Below are 22,068 nucleotides of genomic sequence, written 5' to 3' on the forward strand. Positions count from 1 at the left end.
ACTGCAGCTTCTATAACATCTACAACAAGCACAACAATACCCCTATGGCAACAACTACAGCTTCTACAAAAACAACAATTTTAGATCCTGCAACCACTACAACTGCTGAAGGTACTACGACAACCCCAACAGCAACTCCTACGACACCAAAGGTAGCTACTTCCTCAAGCACTACAGCAGCCCCTACTGAAACCAGAACTGAAAATCATTCTACAATAACCACAACAACATCCCCAACGACAACTGCAGCTCCTACTACAACAACTAGAGCTCCTACAACCACAACAACTGCAGCACCTCCTGCAACAACAACTGTAGCTGCATCCACAACCACTACTGCACCCCTTCTGCAACAACAACTGCAGCTCCGACAACAACAACTTTATCTACTATAACCAGCATAACGGCAGCTCCTACAACAACCACTGCAGCTTTTACATCATCAGCAGCAGCAGCTACTAATACAGAAAATGTAGATCCTTTTACCACTACAACTGCTGCAGCTCCTATGACAATCACAACTGAAGCTGCTTCCCAACCACAACTGCAACCCCTACTGCAACCACAACTGAAGCTGCTTCCACAACCTCTACTGCAACCACAACTGAAGCTGCTTCCACAACCTCTACTGCAACCCCTACTGCAACCACAACTGAAGCTTATTCTACAACAACTGTAGCACCTACGACAACCACAACAAAAACTCCTTCGACAACTACAGCTCCTACGACAACAACAGTAGCTCCTACAACGCCAATAACAACTGCAGGTCCTACTACCAATTTAACTCCTACGACAAGCACAAATGTAGCTCCTACAGCAACCACAACAGCAGCTAGTGCAACAACTGTAGCTCATATTACCACGACAAATGCAGCAACTACAACAGCAATCATAACAGCAGGTCCTACTACCATTATAACTCCGACAACAACTACAACTTCAGCTCCTACAGAAATCACAGCTGCAGCTCCTACAAACCCCGCAATTGCAACTTCTACTATGACAACTGTAGCTCCTATGACCACAACAACTGCAGGAGGTCCTACAACCAAACCAGTAGCTGCTTCCAGAACCACTACAGCAGCCACTAATGCAACAAGTACTGCACCTTCTACAACAACAACTTTAGGTACTATAGCAAGCACAACAGCAGCTGTAATGTAACGGTTTTCTAGTGGTGATGAAGGAGAGTCGGACCAAACTGCAGCGTGTCGATTGCGATCCATGTTTAATACAACAAAGAAACGACGAACTTACAAAAAACAATAAACAAAACCGAAACAGCCTATCTGGTGCAAACTAACAGAGAGTACACATAGGACACTAAGGACAATCACCCACGACAAACTCAAAGAATATGGCTGCCTAAATATGGTTCCCAATCAGAGACAACGATAAGCATCTGCCTCTGATTGAGAACCACTCCAGACAGCCATAGACTTTGCTAGACAACCCACTAAGCTACAATCCCAATACCACCACCAAAACCCCAAGACAAACACACCACAATTACAAAAACCCCATGCCACACCCTGGCCTGACCAAATACATAAAGATGAACACAAAATACTTTGACCAGGGCGTGACAGAACCCCCCTAAGGTGCGGACTCCCGAACGCACCTCAAAACAATAGGGAGGGTCCGGGTGGGCGTCTGTCCATGGTGGCGGCTCGGGCGCGGGACGTGGACCCCACTCATTTAATGTCTTAGTCCCCTCTCCCTTCGTCCCTGGATAGTCCACCCTCGCCGCCGACCATGGCCTAGTAGTCCTCACCCAGAACCCCACTGGACTGAGGAGCAGATCGGGACTGAAGGACAGCTCGGGACTGAGGCAGCTCGGGACTGAGGGGAAGCTCGGGAGTGAGAGAAAGCTCAGGAGTGAGAGGAAGCTCAGGAGTGAGAGGAAGCTCAGGAGTGAGAGGAAGCTCAGGAGTGAGAGGCTCAGGAGTGAGAGGAAGCTCAGGAGTGAGAGGAAGCTCAGGAGTGAGAGGAAGCTCAGGAGTGAGAGGAAGCTCAGGCAGGTTGATGGATCTACCAGATCCTGGCTGGCTGGTGGTTCCGGCAGATCCTGGCTGACTGGCACTTCTGGCGGATCCTGGCTGACTGGTGGGTCCTGGGAGACTGGCGGATCCTGGCTGACTGGCGGATCCTGGCTGACTGGCGGATCCTGGCAGACTGGCGGATCCTGGCAGACTGGCGGATCCTGGCAGACTGGCGGATCCTGGCAGACTGGCGGATCCTGGCAGACTGGCGGATCCTGGCAGACTGGCGGATCCTGGCAGACTGGCGGATCCTGGCAGACTGGCGGATCTAACTGATCCTGGCAGACTGGCGGATCCTGGCCGACTGGCAGATCCTGGCCGACTGGCAGATCCTGGCCGACTGGCAGATCCTGGCCGACTGGCAGATCCTGGCCGACTGGCAGTTCTGGCGGATCCTGGCAGACTGGCGGATCCTGGCAGACTGGCAGTTCTGGCGGATCCTGGCAGACTGGCGGATCCTGGCAGACTGGCGGATCCTGGCAGACTAGCGGATCCTGGCTGACTGGCGGATCCTGGTTGACTGGCACTTCTGGCGGATCCTGAAAGACTGGCGGATCCTGGCTGACTGGCGGATCATGGACTGGCGGATCCTGGCTGACTGGCGGATCCTGGCTGACTGGCGGATCCTGGCTGACTGGCGGATCCTGGCAGACTGGCGGATCCTGGCTGAATGGCGGATCTAACTGATCCTGGCAGACTGGCGGATCCTGGCTGACTGGCGGATCCTGGCCGACTGGCAGTTCTGGCAGATCCCGGCTGACTGGCGGATCTGGAAGAGTCTGGTTGACTGGCAGATCTGGAAGAGTCTGGTTGACTGGCAGATCTGGAAGAGTCTGGTTGACTGGCAGATCTGGAAGGGTCTGGTTGACTGGCAGATCTGGAAGAGTCTGGTTGACTGGCAGATCTGGAAGAGTCTGGTTGACTGGCAGATCTGGAAGAGTCTGGTTGACTGGCAGATCTGGAAGAGTCTGGCTGACTGGCAGATCTGGAAGAGTCTGGCAGACTGGCGGCGCTGGGCAGACTGGCGGTGCTGGGCAGACTGACGACGCTGGGCAGACTGGCGACGCTGGGCAGACTGGCGGTGCTGGGCAGACTGGCGATGCTGGGCAGACTGGCGATGCTGGGCAGACTGGCGATGCTGGGCAGACTGGCGATGCTGGGCAGACTGATGGCGCTGGGCAGACTGGCGATGCTGGGCAGACTGGGGGCACTGGCGGCGCTGGGCAGACTGGCGGCACTAGCTGCTCCATATAGGCTGACAGCTCTGGCGGCTTCTTACAGACTGACCGCTCTGGCGGCTCCGTGCTGACTGGCAGCTCCTTGCAGACTGGCAGCTCCTTGCAGACTGGCAGCTCCTTACAGACTGACAGCTCCGTGCAGACTGACAGCTCCGTGCAGACTGGCTGCTCCATGCAGACTGGCTGCTCCATGCAGACTGACAGCTCTGGCTGCTTCATGCAGACTGACAGCTCTGGCTGCTCCATGTAGACTGGCTGCTTCATGCAGACTGGCAGCTCGGGCTGCTTCATGTAGACTGACAGCTCTGGCTGCTCCATGCGGACTGACAGCTCTGGCTGCTCCATGTAGACTGACTGCTTCATGCAGACTGGCAGCTCGGGCTGCTTCATGTAGACTGACAGCTCTGGCTCCTCCATGCAGACTGACAGCTCTGACTGCTCCATGCAGACTGACAGCTCTGGCTGCTTCATGCAGACTGGCAGCTCTGGCTGCTCTATGTAGACTGGCTGCTTCATGCAGACTGGCAGCTCGGGCTGCTTCATGTAGACTGACAGCTCTGGCTGCTCCATGCGGACTGACAGCTCTGGCTGCTCCATGCAGACTGACAGCTCTGGCTGCTCCATGCGGACTGACAGCTCTGGCTGCTCCATGCGGACTGACAGCTCTGGCTGCTCCATGTAGACTGGCTGCTTCCTGCAGACTGGCAGCTCGGGCTGCTTCATGTAGACTGACAGCTCTGGCTGCTCCATGTAGACTGGCTGCTTCATGCAGACTGGCAGCTCGGGCTGCTTCATGTAGACTGACAGCTCTGGCTGCTCCATGCAGACTGACAGCTCTGACTGCTCCATGCAGACTGACAGCTCTGACTGCTCCATGCAGACTGACAGCTCTGACTGCTCCATGCAGACTGACAGCTCTGGCTGCTCTAAACAGGCGGAAGACTCCGGCAGCGCTGGAGATGAGGAAAACTCTAACAGCGCTAGATAGGCGTGAGACTCCGGCAGCGCAGGAGAGGAGAAAGGCTCTGGCTGCGCTAAACAGGCGGGAGGCTCCGGCAGCGCTGTAGAGGAGGAAGGCTCTGGCTGCGCTGAACAGGCGGGAGGCTCCGGCAGCGCTGTAGAGGAGAAAGGCTCTGGCTGCGCTGAACAGGCGGGAGGCTCCGGCAGCGCTGTAGAGGAGGAAGGCTCTGGCTGCGTTAAACAGGCGGGAGACTCCAGCAGCGCAGGAGAGGAGAAAAGCGCTGGCTGCGCTGAACAGGCGAGAGACTCCGGCCGCGCAGGAGAGGAGAAAGGCTCTGGCTGCGCTGAACAGGCGGAAGACTCCAGCAGCGCTGTAGAGGAGAAAGGCTCCGGCAGCGCTGAACAGGTGGGACGCACTGTAGGCCTGATGCGTGGTGCTGGCACTGGTATGCCGTGCATGCTATGCCAAGCCCACACCTTTCTTTCTACTCTGTCCAATACATCCTCCACACTCTCAGACTCAGCACTCTGCTTCGCCGACAGCTCCAATTCCATCCATGGCTCTGCCCAGGGTCCTTGTCCGTCAAGGATCTCCTCCCAAGTCCATTTATCCAAAGAGTGCAGCCTCTCCCAATGCTGCTGCTGCCTCTGTTGCTTCTCCTGCTGCTGCCTTTGCTCCTGCTGCTGCCTTTGCTGCTGCTGCTGTTGCTCCTGCTGCACCTGTCGCTTCTCCTGCTGCTGCTGTTGCTGCTGCCTCTGTTTACCACGCCGCTTGGTCCTTGGTTGGTGGGTGATTCTGTAACGGTTTTCTAGTGGTGATGAAGGAGAGTCGGACCAAACTGCAGCGTGTCGATTGCGATCCATGTTTAATACAACAAAGAAACACGAACTTACAAAAAACAATAAACAAAACCGAAACAGCCTATCTGGTGCAAACTAACAGAGAGTACACATAGGACACTAAGGACAATCACCCACGACAAACTCAAGAATATGGCTGCCTAAATATGGTTCCCAATCAGAGACAACGATAAGCATCTGCCTCTGATTGAGAACCACTCCAGACAGCCATAGACTTTGCTAGACAACCCACTAAGCTACAATCCCAATACCACCACCAAAACCCCAAGACAAACACACCACAATTACAAAACCCCATGCCACACCCTGGCCTGACCAAATACATAAAGATGAACACAAAATACTTTGACCAGGGCGTGACATGTAACGACAATCACTGCTGCTTCTACAACATCAAAAACAAGCCCAACAGAACCCCCTACAGCAACAAGTGAAGCTTCTACTACAAAAATAATTGTAGATCCTGTGACCACTAGAACTGCTGAAGCTACTACAACACCAACTGTAGCTGCTTCCACAACCAGTACCACAGCCCTTACTGCAACCAGAACTGAAGATCCTTCTACAAAAACCACAACATCATCCCCTACGACAACTGCAGCTTCTACTACAACAGGAGCTCCTATAACCACTACAACTGCAGCAGCTTCTATAACAACAACTGTAGCTGCTTCCACAAGCACTACTGCACTCAATACTGCAACAACAACTGCAGCACCTACAACAACAACTTTAGCTAGTATAACAAGCATAACAGCAGCTCCAACGACAACCACTGCTGCATCTACTAATACAAAAAATGTTGCTCCTACGACAATAACTGTAGATCCTGATACAACTACTACTGCTGAAGCTACTATGAAAACCACAACAGCCGCTCCAACAACACCTGTAGCTGCTTCCACAACCACTACTGCAACCCCTACTGCAACCACAACTGAAGCTTCTTCTACAACAACTGTAGCACCTACGACTACCACAACCACATCCCCTTCGACAACTGTAGCTCCTACAACGCCAATCACAACTGCAGGTCCTACTACCACTTTAACTCCTACGACAAGCACAAATCTAGCTCCTACAGCAACCACAACAGCAGCTAGTACAACAACTGTAACTCCTATGATCACTACAACAACTACAACAGCAACAGCAATCATAACTGCAGGTCCTACTACCAGTTTAAATCCTACAACAACCACAACTGTAGCTCCTATGACCACAAAAACTGCAGGAGCTCCTACAACAACTGTAGCTGCTTCCACAACCACTACATCATCCCCTACGACAACTGCAGCTCCTACAACTCCAGCAACAACAGCTTCTACTACAACAACTGGAGCTCCTACGACCACTACAACTGCAGGAGCTCCTACAACAAAAGCTTTATCTGCTTCCAGAACCACTACAGCAGCCCCTACTGCAACAACAACTGCAGCTCCTTCAACAACAACTTTAGGTACTTTCGCAAGCACAACAGCAGCTGCTACAACAATCACTGCAGCTTCAATGACATCTACAACAAGCCCCAAAATACCCCCTACAGCAACAACTGCAGGTTCTACTACAACAACATCCCCTACGACAACTGCAGCTCCTACTATAGCTCCTATGACCACTACAACTGCAGCAACTACAACAGCAATCACAGCTGCAGGTCCTACTACCATCTTAACTGCGACAACAACCACAAATTCATCTCCTACAGAAATCACAACTGTAGTTCCTACAACCCCCGCAATGTCAGCTTCTACTATAACAACTGCAGCTCCTACGATAACTACAACTGCAGCAGCTCCTACAACAACAACTGTAGCTGATTCCACAACCACTACTGCAGCCCCTACTGCAACAACAACTGCAGCTCCTTCAACAACTTTAGCTAGTTTAACAAGCATAACAGCAGCTCCAACGACAACCACTGCAGCTTCTACTACATCTACAGCTACTAATACAAAAAATGTTGCTCCTACGACAACAAGAGCAGCTCCTATGACAATAACTGTATATCCTGTTACAACTACTACTGCTGAAGCTACTACGAAAACCACAACAGCAGCTCCAACAACACCTGTAGCTTCTTCCACAACCACTACTGCAATCCCTACTGTAACCACAACTGAAGCTTATTCTACAACAACTATAGCACCTACGATAACCACAACCACATCCCATTCGACAACTGTAGCTCCTACAACGCCAATCACAACTGCAGGTCCTACTACCATTTTAACTCCTACGACAAACAGAACTGTAGCTCCTACAGCAACCACAATAGCAGCTAGTACAACAACTGTAACTCCTATGACCACTATAACTGCAGCAACTACAACAGCAATCCTAGCTGCAGGTCCTACTACCATTTTAACCCCGACAACAACCACAACTTCAGCTCCTACAGAAATCACAACTGTAGCTCCTTCAACCCCCGCAATTACAGCTTCTACTATAACAACTGTAGCTCCTACGATAACTACAACTGCAGCAGCTCCTACAACAACAACTGTAGCCCCTACTGCAATAACAAGTGCAGCTCCTACTACAACAACAAGCACAACAACGGCTCATTCGACAACAACTGCAGCTCCTACTACAATCACAACAACTGCAACTCCTACGACAACTACAACTGCAGCTACAACAAATGTTTTACTTATGACATTCACAACTGTAGCTCCTACTACCACAACTGTAGCTCCTGCTGCGGATGTTATGATAACAACTGTACCTACAACCACTACATCTGCAGCACCTACTATGATAAACACAGCTACAACTACAAAAAATGTAGCTCCTTTGACAACCACAACTGCAGCTCCTTCTACAGTAACTAAAGCTCCTACAACAGGCACAACAGAAGCTTCTAAGACAATAATTTTAGTTCCTACAACAACGACCATCAGAACAGAAGCTCTTACGACAATTACAAATGCAGCTCCTACCTCAAATGTAGCTGCTACGGCAAAAACAGTAGCTTTTACGACAGCAATTGTAGCTCCTACAACCAATATATATGCAAATCCTTCTACAACAACTGTATCTCCATTGACAACCACAACTGCAGCTCCCACTATAACCACAAATGCAGCTCTATCTACAACAACTGTAGCTCCTACGACCATTACAACTTCAAAACCTACAACGACAAGTGCAGCTCCATCTACAACAACTGTAGCTCCTACGACCATTACAACTTCAAAACCTACAACGACAACCACAAGTGCAGCTCCATCTACAACAACTGTAGCCCCTACGACCATTACAACTTCAAAACCTACAACGACAACCACAAGTGCAGCTCCATCTACAACAACTGTAGCTCCTACGACCATTACAACTTCAAAACCCACAATGACAATCACAAACGCAGCTTATAGTACCACTTTATCTCCTATGACAACCACAACGGTAGCTCCTGCAACAAAAACTGTAGCTGCTTTAACAACCACAACTGAAGCTTATAGGAAAACTTTAGCTCCAACGACAACCACAAGTGCAGCTCCATCTACAACAACTGTAGCTCCTACAACCATTACAACTTCAAAACCTACAATGACAATCACAACTGCAGCCTCTAGGACCACTTTAGCTCCTACAACAACCACAAAAGCAGCTCCTATGACAACCCAAGCTGCTTCTAAAACTACAAAAGCGGCCCATACCACAACCACAATTCATTGTAAAAAACCTGGAGCTCATTTGACCAGCACAACTAAAGCAGCTACTACGACAACGAGATCTAAAGTAACTAAAACAACTAAAGTTCCAACCACCACAACGCCAGCAACTACTACGACAACCAAAACGGTAGCTCCTACAACAATAAGAGTAGTTCCCAAGACAACCACAACTTTAGCTTCTTCCACAACAACTATAGCACTTAAAACAACCACAAAAATCTCCCCTTCGACAACTGTAGCTCCAACAACGCCAGTCACAACTGAAGCTCCTACTACCATTTTAACTCCTAGGACAACCACAACTGTAGCAACTACAGCAACCACAACAACTGTAGCACCTACGACAACCACAACAACATCGTTTTCGACAACTAAAGCTACAACAACTCTAGCTCCTACAACGCCAATCAAAACTGCAGGACCAACTGCCATTGTAAGTCCTACGACAAACACAAATGTTGCTCCGACAGCAACCACAACAGCAATTAGTACAACAAATGTTGCTCCTAGGATCACTACAACTGCAGTAGCACAAACTGTAGCTGCATCCACAACCACTACTGCAGCCCCTATGGCAACAACAACTCTAGCTCATACAACAACAACATTAGCTACAATAGCAAGCACAACAGCAGCTGCAACGACAACCACTGCTGCTTCTATTACATCTACATCAAGCGCAACAATACCACCTACGGCAACAACTACAGCTTCTACTACGACAAAAATGGTAGATCCTGCGACCACCACAAATGATGCAGCTACTACGACAACCACAGCTCCTACAACTCCAACTGTAGCTTCTTCCACAAGATCAAGTGCAGCCCCTACTACAACCACAACAGAAGCTTCTTCTACAACAACTGTAGAAACTATGACTACCACAACAACATCCCCTACGACAACTGCAGCTCCTACTACAACTACCGTAGCGCCTACGGCCACTACAATTGCAGCAGCTCCAACAACAACTGTAGCTGCTTCCTCAACCACTACAGCAGCCCCTACTGCAACTAGAAATGAAGATCCTTCTACAATAACCACAACAACATCCCCTACGACAACTGCAGCTCCTACTACAACCACCGGAGCTCCTACGGCCACTACAACTGCAGCAGCTCCAACAACAACTGTAGCTGCTTCCTCAACCACTACAGCAGCCCCTACTGCAACTAGAAATGAAGATCCTTCTACAATAACCACAACAACATCCCCTACGACAACTGCAGCTCCTACTACAACCACCGGAGCTCCTACGGCCACTACAACAGCAGCAGCTCTTACAACAACAACTGAAGCTGCTTCCACAAGCACTACTGCAGCCCTTACTGCAACCACATCTGAAGCATCTTCTACAACAACTATAGCACCTACGACAACATCCCCTTCGACAACTGTAGCTCCAACAACGGCAATCACAACCGAAGGTCCTACGACCATTTTAACTCCTACGACAACCACAACTGTAGCACCTACAGCAGCCACAACAACAACTGTAGCACCTACGACAACATCTTTTTCGACAACTGCAGCTCCAACAACTGTAGCTCCAACAACTATATCACCTACGACAACCACAACAATCTCCCCTTTGATAACTGTAGCTCCAACAACGCCAATCAAAACTGCAGGACCCACTGCTTTTGTAAGTCCTACGACAAACACAAATGTAGCTCCTACAGCAAGCACAACAGCAATTAGTACAACAAATGTTGCTCCTAAGATCACTACAAATGCAGCAGCACCAACTGTAGCTGCATCCACAACCACTACTGCAGCCCCTATGGCAACAACAACTCTAGCTCATACAACAACAACAACGTTATCTACAATAGCAAGCACAACAGCAGCTGCAACGACAACCACTGCAGCTTCTATAACATCTACAACAAGCGCAACAATACCACCTACGGCAACAACTACAGCTTCTACTACGACAAAAATGGTAGATCCTGCGACCACCACAAATGATGCAGCTACTACGACAACCACAGCTCCTACAACTCCAACTGTAGCTTCTTCCACAAGAACAAGTGCAGCACCTACTACAACCACAACAGAAGCTTCTTCTACAACAACTGTAGAAACTACGACTACCACAACAACATCCCCGACGACAACTGCAGCTCCTACTACAACTACCGTAGCTCCTACGGCCACGACAACTGCAGCAGCTCCAACAACAACTGTAGCTGCTTCCTCAACCACTACAGCAGCCCCTACTGCAACTAGAAATGAAGATCCTTCTACAATAACCACAACAACATCCCCTACGACAACTGCAGCTCCTACTACAACCACCAGAGCTCCTACGGCCACTACAACTGCAGCAGCACCAACTGTAGCTGCATCCACAACCACTACTGCAGCCCCTATGGCAACAACAACTCTAGCTCATACAACAACAACGTTAGCTACAATAGCAAGCACAACAGCAGCTGCAACGACAACCACTGCAGCTTCTATAACATCTACAACAAGCGCAACAATACCACCTACGGCAACAACTACAGCTTCTACTACGACAAAAATGGTAGATCCTGCGACCACCACAAATGATGCAGCTACTACGACAACCACAGCTCCTACAACTCCAACTGTAGCTTCTTCCACAAGAACAAGTGCAGCCCCTACTACAACCACAACAGAAGCTTCTTCTACAACAACTGTAGAAACTACGACTACCACAACAACATCCCCGACGACAACTGCAGCTCCTACTACAACTACCGTAGCTCCTACGGCCACTACAACTGCAGCAGCTCCAACAACAACTGTAGCTGCTTCCTCAACCACTACAGCAGCCCCTACTGCAACTAGAAATGAAGATCCTTCTACATTAACCACAACAACATCCCCTACGACAACTGCAGCTCCTACTACAAACACCAGAGCTCCTACGGCCACTACAACTGCAGCAGCACCAACTGTAGCTGCATCCACAACCACTACTGCAGCCCCTATGGCAACAACAACTCTAGCTCATACAACAACAACGTTAGCTACAATAGCAAGCACAACAGCAGCTGCAACGACAACCACTGCAGCTTCTATAACATCTACAACAAGCGCAACAATACCACCTATGGCAACAACTACAGCTTCTACTATGACAAAAATGGTAGATCATGCGACCACCACAAATGATGCAGCTACTACGACAACCACAACTCCTACAACTCCAACTGTAGCTTCTTCCACAAGAACAAGTGCAGCCCCTACTACAACCACAACAGAAGCTTCTTCTACAACAACTGTAGAAACTACGACTACCACAACAACATCCCCTACGACAACTGCAGCTCCTACTACAACTACCGTAGCGCCTACGGCCACTACAACTGCAGCAGCTCCAACAACAACTGTAGCTGCTTCCTCAACCACTACAGCAGCCCCTACTGCAACTAGAAATGAAGATCCTTCTACAATAACCACAACAACATCCCCTACGACAACTGCAGCTCCTACTACAACCACCGGAGCTCCTACGGCCACTACAACAGCAGCAGCTCTTACAACAACAACTGAAGCTGCTTCCACAAGCACTACTGCAGCCCTTACTGCAACCACATCTGAAGCATCTTCTACAACAACTATAGCACCTACGACAACATCCCCTTCGACAAATGTAGCTCCAACAACGGCAATCACAACCGAAGGTCCTACGACCATTTTAACTCCTACGACAACCACAACTGTAGCACCTACAGCAGCCACAACAACAACTATATCACCTACGACAACCACAACAATCTCCCCTTTGACAACTGTAGCTCCAACAACGCCAATCAAAACTGCAGGACCCACTGCTTTTGTAAGTCCTACGACAAACACAAATGTAGCTCCTACAGCAAGCACAACAGCAATTAGTACAACAAATGTTGCTCCTAAGATCACTACAAATGCAGCAGCACCAACTGTAGCTGCATCCACAACCACTACTGCAGCCCCTATGGCAACAACAACTCTAGCTCATACAACAACAACGTTAGCTACAATAGCAAGCACAACAGCAGCTGCAACGACAACCACTGCAGCTTCTATAACATCTACAACAAGCACAACAATACCACCTACGGCAACAACTACAGCTTCTACTACGACAAAAATGGTAGATCCTGCGACCACCACAAATGATGCAGCTACTACGACAACCACAGCTCCTACAACTCCAACTGTAGCTTCTTCCACAAGAACAAGTGCAGCCCCTAATACAACCACAACAGAAGCTTCTTCTACAACAACTGTAGAAACTACGACTACCACAACAACATCCCCGACGACAACTGCAGCTCCTACTACAACTACCGTAGCTCCTACGGCCACTACAACTGCAGCAGCTCCAACAACAACTGTAGCTGCTTCCTCAACCACTACAGCAGCCCCTACTGCAACTAGAAATGAAGATCCTTCTACAATAACCACAACAACATCCCCTACGACAACTACAGCTCCTACTACAACCACCAGAGCTCCTACGGCCACTACAACTGCAGCAGCACCAACTGTAGCTGCATCCACAACCACTACTGCAGCCCCTATGGCAACAACAACTCTAGCTCATACAACAACAACGTTAGCTACAATAGCAAGCACAACAGCAGCTGCAACGACAACCACTGCAGCTTCTATAACATCTACAACAAGCGCAACAATACCACCTACGGCAACAACTACAGCTTCTACTACGACAAAATGGTAGATCATGCGACCACCACAAATGATGCAGCTACTACGACAACCACAACTCCTACAACTCCAACTGTAGCTTCTTCCACAAGAACAAGTGCAGCCCCTACTACAACCACAACAGAAGCTTCTTCTACAACAACTGTAGAAACTACGACTACCACAACAACATCCCCTACGACAACTGCAGCTCCTACTACAACTACCGTAGCGCCTACGGCCACTACAACTGCAGCAGCTCCAACAACAACTGTAGCTGCTTCCTCAACCACTACAGCAGCCCCTACTGCAACTAGAAATGAAGATCCTTTTACAATAACCACAACAACATCCCCTACGACAACTGCAGCTCCTACTACAACCACCGGAGCTCCTACGGCCACTACAACAGCAGCAGCTCTTACAACAACAACTGAAGCTGCTTCCACAAGCACTACTGCAGCCCTTACTGCAACCACATCTGAAGCATCTTCTACAACAACTATAGCACCTACGACAACATCCCCTTCGACAACTGTAGCTCCAACAACGGCAATCACAACCGAAGGTCCTACGACCATTTTAACTCCTACGACAACCACAACTGTAGCACCTACAGCAGCCACAACAACAACTATATCACCTACGACAACCACAACAATCTCCCCTTTGACAACTGTAGCTCCAACAACGCCAATCAAAACTGCAGGACCCACTGCTTTTGTAAGTCCTACGACAAACACAAATGTAGCTCCTACAGCAAGCACAACAGCAATTAGTACAACAAATGTTGCTCCTAAGATCACTACAAATGCAGCAGCACCAACTGTAGCTGCATCCACAACCACTACTGCAGCCCCTATGGCAACAACAACTCTAGCTCATACAACAACAACGTTAGCTACAATAGCAAGCACAACAGCAGCTGCAACGACAACCACTGCAGCTTCTATAACATCTACAACAAGCGCAACAATACCACCTATGGCAACAACTACAGCTTCTACTACGACAAAAATGGTAGATCATGCGACCACCACAAATGATGCAGCTACTACGACAACCACAACTCCTACAACTCCAACTGTAACTTCTTCCACAAGAACAAGTGCAGCCCCTACTACAACCACAACAGAAGCTTCTTCTACAACAACTGTAGAAACTACGACTACCACAACAACATCCCCTACGACAACTGCAGCTCCTACTACAACTACCGTAGCGCCTACGGCCACTACAACTGCAGCAGCTCCAACAACAACTGTAGCTGCTTCCTCAACCACTACAGCAGCCCCTACTGCAACTAGAAATGAAGATCCTTCTACAATAACCACAACAACATCCCCTACGACAACTGCAGCTCCTACTACAACCACCGGAGCTCCTACGGCCACTACAACAGCAGCAGCTCTTACAACAACAACTGAAGCTGCTTCCACAAGCACTACTGCAGCCCTTACTGCAACCACATCTGAAGCATCTTCTACAACAACTATAGCACCTACGACAACATCCCCTTCGACAAATGTAGCTCCAACAACGGCAATCACAACCGAAGGTCCTACGACCATTTTAACTCCTACGACAACCACAACTGTAGCACCTACAGCAGCCACAACAACAACTATATCACCTACGACAACCACAACAATCTCCCCTTTGACAACTGTAGCTCCAACAACGCCAATCAAAACTGCAGGACCCACTGCTTTTGTAAGTCCTACGACAAACACAAATGTAGCTCCTACAGCAAGCACAACAGCAATTAGTACAACAAATGTTGCTCCTAAGATCACTACAAATGCAGCAGCACCAACTGTAGCTGCATCCACAACCACTACTGCAGCCCCTATGGCAACAACAACTCTAGCTCATACAACAACAACGTTAGCTACAATAGCAAGCACAACAGCAGCTGCAACGACAACCACTGCAGCTTCTATAACATCTACAACAAGCACAACAATACCACCTACGGCAACAACTACAGCTTCTACTACGACAAAATGGTAGATCCTGCGACCACCACAAATGATGCAGCTACTACGACAACCACAGCTCCTACAACTCCAACTGTAGCTTCTTCCACAAGAACAAGTGCAGCCCCTAATACAACCACAACAGAAGCTTCTTCTACAACAACTGTAGAAACTACGACTACCACAACAACATCCCCGACGACAACTGCAGCTCCTACTACAACTACCGTAGCTCCTACGGCCACTACAACTGCAGCAGCTCCAACAACAACTGTAGCTGCTTCCTCAACCACTACAGCAGCCCCTACTGCAACTAGAAATGAAGATCCTTCTACAATAACCACAACAACATCCCCTACGACAACTACAGCTCCTACTACAACCACCAGAGCTCCTACGGCCACTACAACTGCAGCAGCACCAACTGTAGCTGCATCCACAACCACTACTGCAGCCCCTATGGCAACAACAACTCTAGCTCATACAACAACAACGTTAGCTACAATAGCAAGCACAACAGCAGCTGCAACGACAACCACTGCAGCTTCTATAACATCTACAACAAGCGCAACAATACCACCTACGGCAACAACTACAGCTTCTACTACGACAAAAATGGTAGATCATGCGACCACCACAAATGATGCAGCTACTACGACAACCACAACTCCTACAACTCCAACTGTAGCTTCTTCCACAAGAACAAGTGCAGCCCCTACTACAACCACAACAGAAGCTTCTTCTACAACAACTGTAGAAACTACGACTACCACAACAACATCCCCTACGACAACTGCAGCTCCTACTACAACTACCGTAGCGCCTACGGCCACTACAACTGCAGCAGCTCCAACAACAACTGTAGCTGCTTCCTCAACCACTACAGCAGCCCCTACTGCAACTAGAAATGAAGATCCTTCTACAATAACCACAACAACATCCCCTACGACAACTGCAGCTCCTACTACAACCACCGGAGCTCCTACGGCCACTACAACAGCAGCAGCTCTTACAACAACAACTGAAGCTGCTTCCACAAGCACTACTGCAGCCCTTACTGCAACCACATCTGAAGCATCTTCTACAACAACTATAGCACCTACGACAACATCCCCTTCGACAACTGTAGCTCCAACAACGGCAATCACAACCGAAGGTCCTACGACCATTTTAACTCCTACGACAACCACAACTGTAGCACCTACAGCAGCCACAACAACAACTATATCACCTACGACAACCACAACAATCTCCCCTTTGACAACTGTAGCTCCAACAACGCCAATCAAAACTGCAGGACCCACTGCTTTTGTAAGTCCTACGACAAACACAAATGTAGCTCCTACAGCAAGCACAACAGCAATTAGTACAACAAATGTTGCTCCTAAGATCACTACAAATGCAGCAGCACCAACTGTAGCTGCATCCACAACCACTACTGCAGCCCCTATGGCAACAACAACTCTAGCTCATACAACAACAACGTTAGCTACAATAGCAAGCACAACAGCAGCTGCAACGACAACCACTGCAGCTTCTATAACATCTACAACAAGCGCAACAATACCACCTACGGCAACAACTACAGCTTCTACTACGACAAAAATGGTAGATCCTGTGACCACCACAAATGATGCAGCTACTACGACAACCACAGCTCCTACAACTCCAACTGTAGCTTCTTCCACAAGAACAAGTGCAGCCCCTAATACAACCACAACAGAAGCTTCTTCTACAACAACTGTAGAAACTACGACTACCACAACAACATCCCCTACGACAACTGCAGCTCCTACTACAACTACCGTAGCGCCTACGGCCACTACAACTGCAGCGGCTCCAACAACAACTGTAGCTGCTTCCTCAACCACTACAGCAGCCCCTACTGCAACTAGAAATGAAGATCCTTCTACAATAACCACAACAACATCCCCTATGACAACTGCAGCTCCTACTACAACCACCGGAGCTCCTACGGCCACTACAACAGCAGCAGCTCTTACAACAACAACTGAAGCTGCTTCCACAAGGACTACTGCAGCCCTTACTGCAACCACATCTGAAGCATCTTCTACAACAACTATAGCACCTACGACAACATCCCCTTTGACAACTGTAGCTCCAACAACGCAATCACAACCGAAGGTCCTACTACCATTTTAACTCCTACGACAACCACAACTGTAGAACCTACAACAACCACAACAACATCCTATCTAGAACTACAGCTCCAACAACTGTAGCTCCTACAACGCCAATCAAAACTGCAGGACCCACTGCTTTTGTAAGTCCTACGACAAACACAAATGTAGCTCCTACAGCAAGCACAACAGCAATTAGTACAACAAATGTTGCTCCTAAGATCACTACAAATGCAGCAGCACCAACTGTAGCTGCATCCACAACCACTACTGCAGCCCCTATGGCAACAACAACTCTAGCTCATACAACAACAACGTTAGCTACAATAGCAAGCACAACAGCAGCTGCAACCAACCACTGCAGCTTCTATAACATCTACAACAAGCGCAACAATACCACCTACGGCAACAACTACAGCTTCTACTACGACAAAAATGGTAGATCCTGCGACCACCACAAATGATGCAGCTACTACGACAACCACAGCTCCTACAACTCCAACTGTAGCTTCTTCCACAAGAACAAGTGCAGCCCCTACTACAACCACAACAGAAGCTTCTTCTACAACAACTGTAGAAACTACGACTACCACAACAACATCCCCGACGACAACTGCAGCTCCTACTACAACTACCGTAGCTCCTACAGCCACTACAACTGCAGCAGCTCCAACAAAAACTGTAGCTGCTTCCTCAACCACTACAGCAGCCCCTACTGCAACTAGAAATGAAGATCCTTCTACAATAACCACAACAACATCCCCTACGACAACTGCAGCTCCTACTACAACCACCAGAGCTCCTACGGCCACTACAACTGCAGCAGCACCAACTGTAGCTGCATCCACAACCACTACTGCAGCCCCTATGGCAACAACAACTCTAGCTCATACAACAACAACGTTAGCTACAATAGCAAGCACAACAGCAGCTGCAACGACAACCACTGCAGCTTCTATAACATCTACAACAAGCGCAACAATACCACCTACGGCAACAACTACAGCTTCTACTACGACAAAATGGTAGATCCTGCGACCACCACAAATGATGCAGCTACTACGACAACCACAGCTCCTACAACTCCAACTGTAGCTTCTTCCACAAGAACAAGTGCAGCCCCTACTACAACCACAACAGAAGCTTCTTCTACAACAACTGTAGAAACTACGACTACCACAACAACATCCCCTACGACAACTGCAGCTCCTACTACAACTACCGTAGCGCCTACGGCCACTACAACTGCAGCGGCTCCAACAACAACTGTAGCTGCTTCCTCAACCACTACAGCAGCCCCTACTGCAACTAGAAATGAAGATCCTTCTACAATAACCACAACAACATCCCCTATGACAACTGCAGCTCCTACTACAACCACCGGAGCTCCTACGGCCACTACAACAGCAGCAGCTCTTACAACAACAACTGAAGCTGCTTCCACAAGGACTACTGCAGCCCTTACTGCAACCACATCTGAAGCTTCTTCTACAACAACTATAGCACCTACGACAACATCCCCTTTGACAACTGTAGCTCCAACAACGCCAATCACAACCGAAGGTCCTACTACCATTTTAACTCCTACGACAACCACAACTGTAGAACCTACAACAACCACAACAACATCCTTTTCTAGAACTACAGCTCCAACAACTGTAGCTCCTACAACGCCAATCAAAACTGCAGGACCCACTGCTTTTGTAAGTCCTACGACAAACACAAATGTAGCTCCTACAGCAAGCACAACAGCAATTAGTACAACAAATGTTGCTCCTAAGATCACTACAAATGCAGCAGCACCAACTGTAGCTGCATCCACAACCACTACTGCAGCCCCTATGGCAACAACAACTCTAGCTCATACAACAACAACGTTAGCTACAATAGCAAGCACAACAGCAGCTGCAACGACAACCACTGCAGCTTCTATAACATCTACAACAAGCGCAACAATACCACCTACGGCAACAACTACAGCTTCTACTACGACAAAAATGGTAGATCCTGCGACACCACAAATGATGCAGCTACTAACAACCACAGCTCCTACAACTCCAACTGTAGCTTCTTCCACAAGAACAAGTGCAGCCCCTACTACAACCACAACAGAAGCTTCTTCTACAACAACTGTAGAAACTACGACTACCACAACAACATCCCCGACGACAACTGCAGCTCCTACTACAACTACCGTAGCTCCTACAGCCACTACAACTGCAGCAGCTCCAACAAAAACTGTAGCTGCTTCCTCAACCACTACGGCAGCCCCTACTGCAACTAGAAATGAAGATCCTTCTACAATAACCACAACAACATCCCCTACGACAACTGCAGCTCCTACTACAACCACCAGAGCTCCTACGGCCACTACAACTGCAGCAGCACCAACTGTAGCTGCATCCACAACCACTACTGCAGCCCCTATGGCAACAACAACTCTAGCTCATACAACAACAACGTTAGCTACAATAGCAAGCACAACAGCAGCTGCAACGACAACCACTGCAGCTTCTATAACATCTACAACAAGCGCAACAATACCACCTACGGCAACAACTACAGCTTCTACTACGACAAAAATGGTAGATCCTGCGACCACCACAAATGATGCAGCTACTACGACAACCACAGCTCCTACAACTCCAACTGTAGCTTCTTCCACAAGAACAAGTGCAGCCCCTACTACAACCACAACAGAAGCTTCTTCTACAACAACTGTAGAAACTACGACTACCACAACAACATCCCCGACGACAACTGCAGCTCCTACTACAACTACCGTAGCTCCTACGGCCACTACAACTGCAGCAGCTCCAACAACAACTGTAGCTGCTTCCTCAACCACTACAGCAGCCCCTACTGCAACTAGAAATGAAGATCCTTCTACAATAACCACAACAACATCCCCTACGACAACTGCAGCTCCTACTACAACCACCGGAGCTCCTACGGCCACTACAACAGCAGCAGCTCTTACAACAACAACTGAAGCTGCTTCCACAAGCACTACTGCAGCCCTTACTGCAACCACATCTGAAGCATCTTCTACAACAACTATAGCACCTACGACAACATCCCCTTCGACAACTGTAGCTCCAACAACGGCAATCACAACCGAAGGTCCTACGACCATTTTAACTCCTACGACAACCACAACTGTAGCACCTACAGCAGCCACAACAACAACTGTAGCACCTATCACAACTGCAGCTCCAACTGTAGCTCCAACAACTATATCACCTCGACAACCACAACAATCTCCCCTTTGACAACTGTAGCTCCAACAACGCCAATCAAAACTGCAGGACCCACTGCTTTTGTAAGTCCTACGACAAACACAAATGTAGCTCCTACAGCAAGCACAACAGCAATTAGTACAACAAATGTTGCTCCTAAGATCACTACAAATGCAGCAGCACCAACTGTAGCTGCATCCACAACCACTACTGCAGCCCCTATGGCAACAACAACTCTAGCTCATACAACAACAACGTTAGCTACAATAGCAAGCACAACAGCAGCTGCAACGACAACCACTGCAGCTTCTATAACATCTACAACAAGCGCAACAATACCACCTACGGCAACAACTACAGCTTCTACTACGACAAAAATGGTAGATCCTGCGACCACCACAAATGATGCAGCTACTACGACAACCACAGCTCCTACAACTCCAACTGTAGCTTCTTCCACAAGAACAAGTGCAGCCCCTACTACAACCACAACAGAAGCTTCTTCTACAACAACTGTAGAAACTACGACTACCACAACAACATCCCCGACGACAACTGCAGCTCCTACTACAACTACCGTAGCTCCTACAGCCACTACAACTGCAGCAGCTCCAACAAAACTGTAGCTGCTTCCTCAACCACTACAGCAGCCCCTACTGCAACTAGAAATGAAGATCCTTCTACAATAACCACAACAACATCCCCTACGACAACTGCAGCTCCTACTACAACCACCAGAGCTCCTACGGCCACTACAACTGCAGCAGCACCAACTGTAGCTGCATCCACAACCACTACTGCAGCCCCTATGGCAACAACAACTCTAGCTCATACAACAACAACGTTAGCTACAATAGCAAGCACAACAGCAGCTGCAACGACAACCACTGCAGCTTCTATAACATCTACAACAAGCACAACAATACCACCTACGGCAACAACTACAGCTTCTACTACGACAAAAATGGTAGATCCTGCGACCACCACAAATGATGCAGCTACTACGACAACCACAGCTCCTACAACTCCAACTGTAGCTTCTTCCACAAGAACAAGTGCAGCCCCTACTACAACCACAACAGAAGCTTCTTCTACAACAACTGTAGAAACTACGACTACCACAACAACATCCCCGACGACAACTGCAGCTCCTACTACAACTACCGTAGCTCCTACGGCCACTACAACTGCAGCAGCTCCAACAACAACTGTAGCTGCTTCCTCAACCACTACAGCAGCCCCTACTGCAACTAGAAA

General features: G+C 48.6%; 1 protein-coding gene across 1 annotated transcript; it reads left to right on the forward strand.

Moving 5' to 3' along the window:
- Positions 1-15,458: 15,458 nt before the first annotated feature.
- On the forward strand, positions 15,459-21,217 carry LOC121838947 (mucin-5AC-like). Its single transcript, XM_042294915.1, has 6 exons — positions 15,459-17,408; positions 18,370-18,597; positions 18,938-19,038; positions 19,370-19,657; positions 19,910-20,157; positions 20,973-21,217. The coding sequence occupies exons 1-6, from the start codon at positions 15,459-15,461 to the stop codon at positions 21,215-21,217; spliced, it is 3,060 nt and encodes a 1,019-aa protein (XP_042150849.1).
- Positions 21,218-22,068: the final 851 nt, after the last annotated feature.

This window comes from Oncorhynchus tshawytscha, linkage group LG13, assembly GCF_018296145.1.
Source record: "Oncorhynchus tshawytscha isolate Ot180627B linkage group LG13, Otsh_v2.0, whole genome shotgun sequence".
NCBI lineage: Eukaryota > Metazoa > Chordata > Actinopteri > Salmoniformes > Salmonidae > Oncorhynchus > Oncorhynchus tshawytscha.

What these genes read in the sequence shown, in the direction of transcription:
- LOC121838947 (XM_042294915.1), top strand. Translation starts at nt 15,459, where the DNA reads ATGGTAGATCCTGCGACCACCACAAATGATGCAGCTACTACGACAACC. An exon ending in GCTTCTACTACGACAAAATG is followed by an intron (nt 18,598 to 18,937) that starts GTAGATCCTGCG and finishes TGACAACTGCAG; the next exon opens with CTCCTACTACAACCACCGGA. An exon ending in GGACTACTGCAGCCCTTACT is followed by an intron (nt 19,039 to 19,369) that starts GCAACCACATCT and finishes CTACAAATGCAG; the next exon opens with CAGCACCAACTGTAGCTGCA.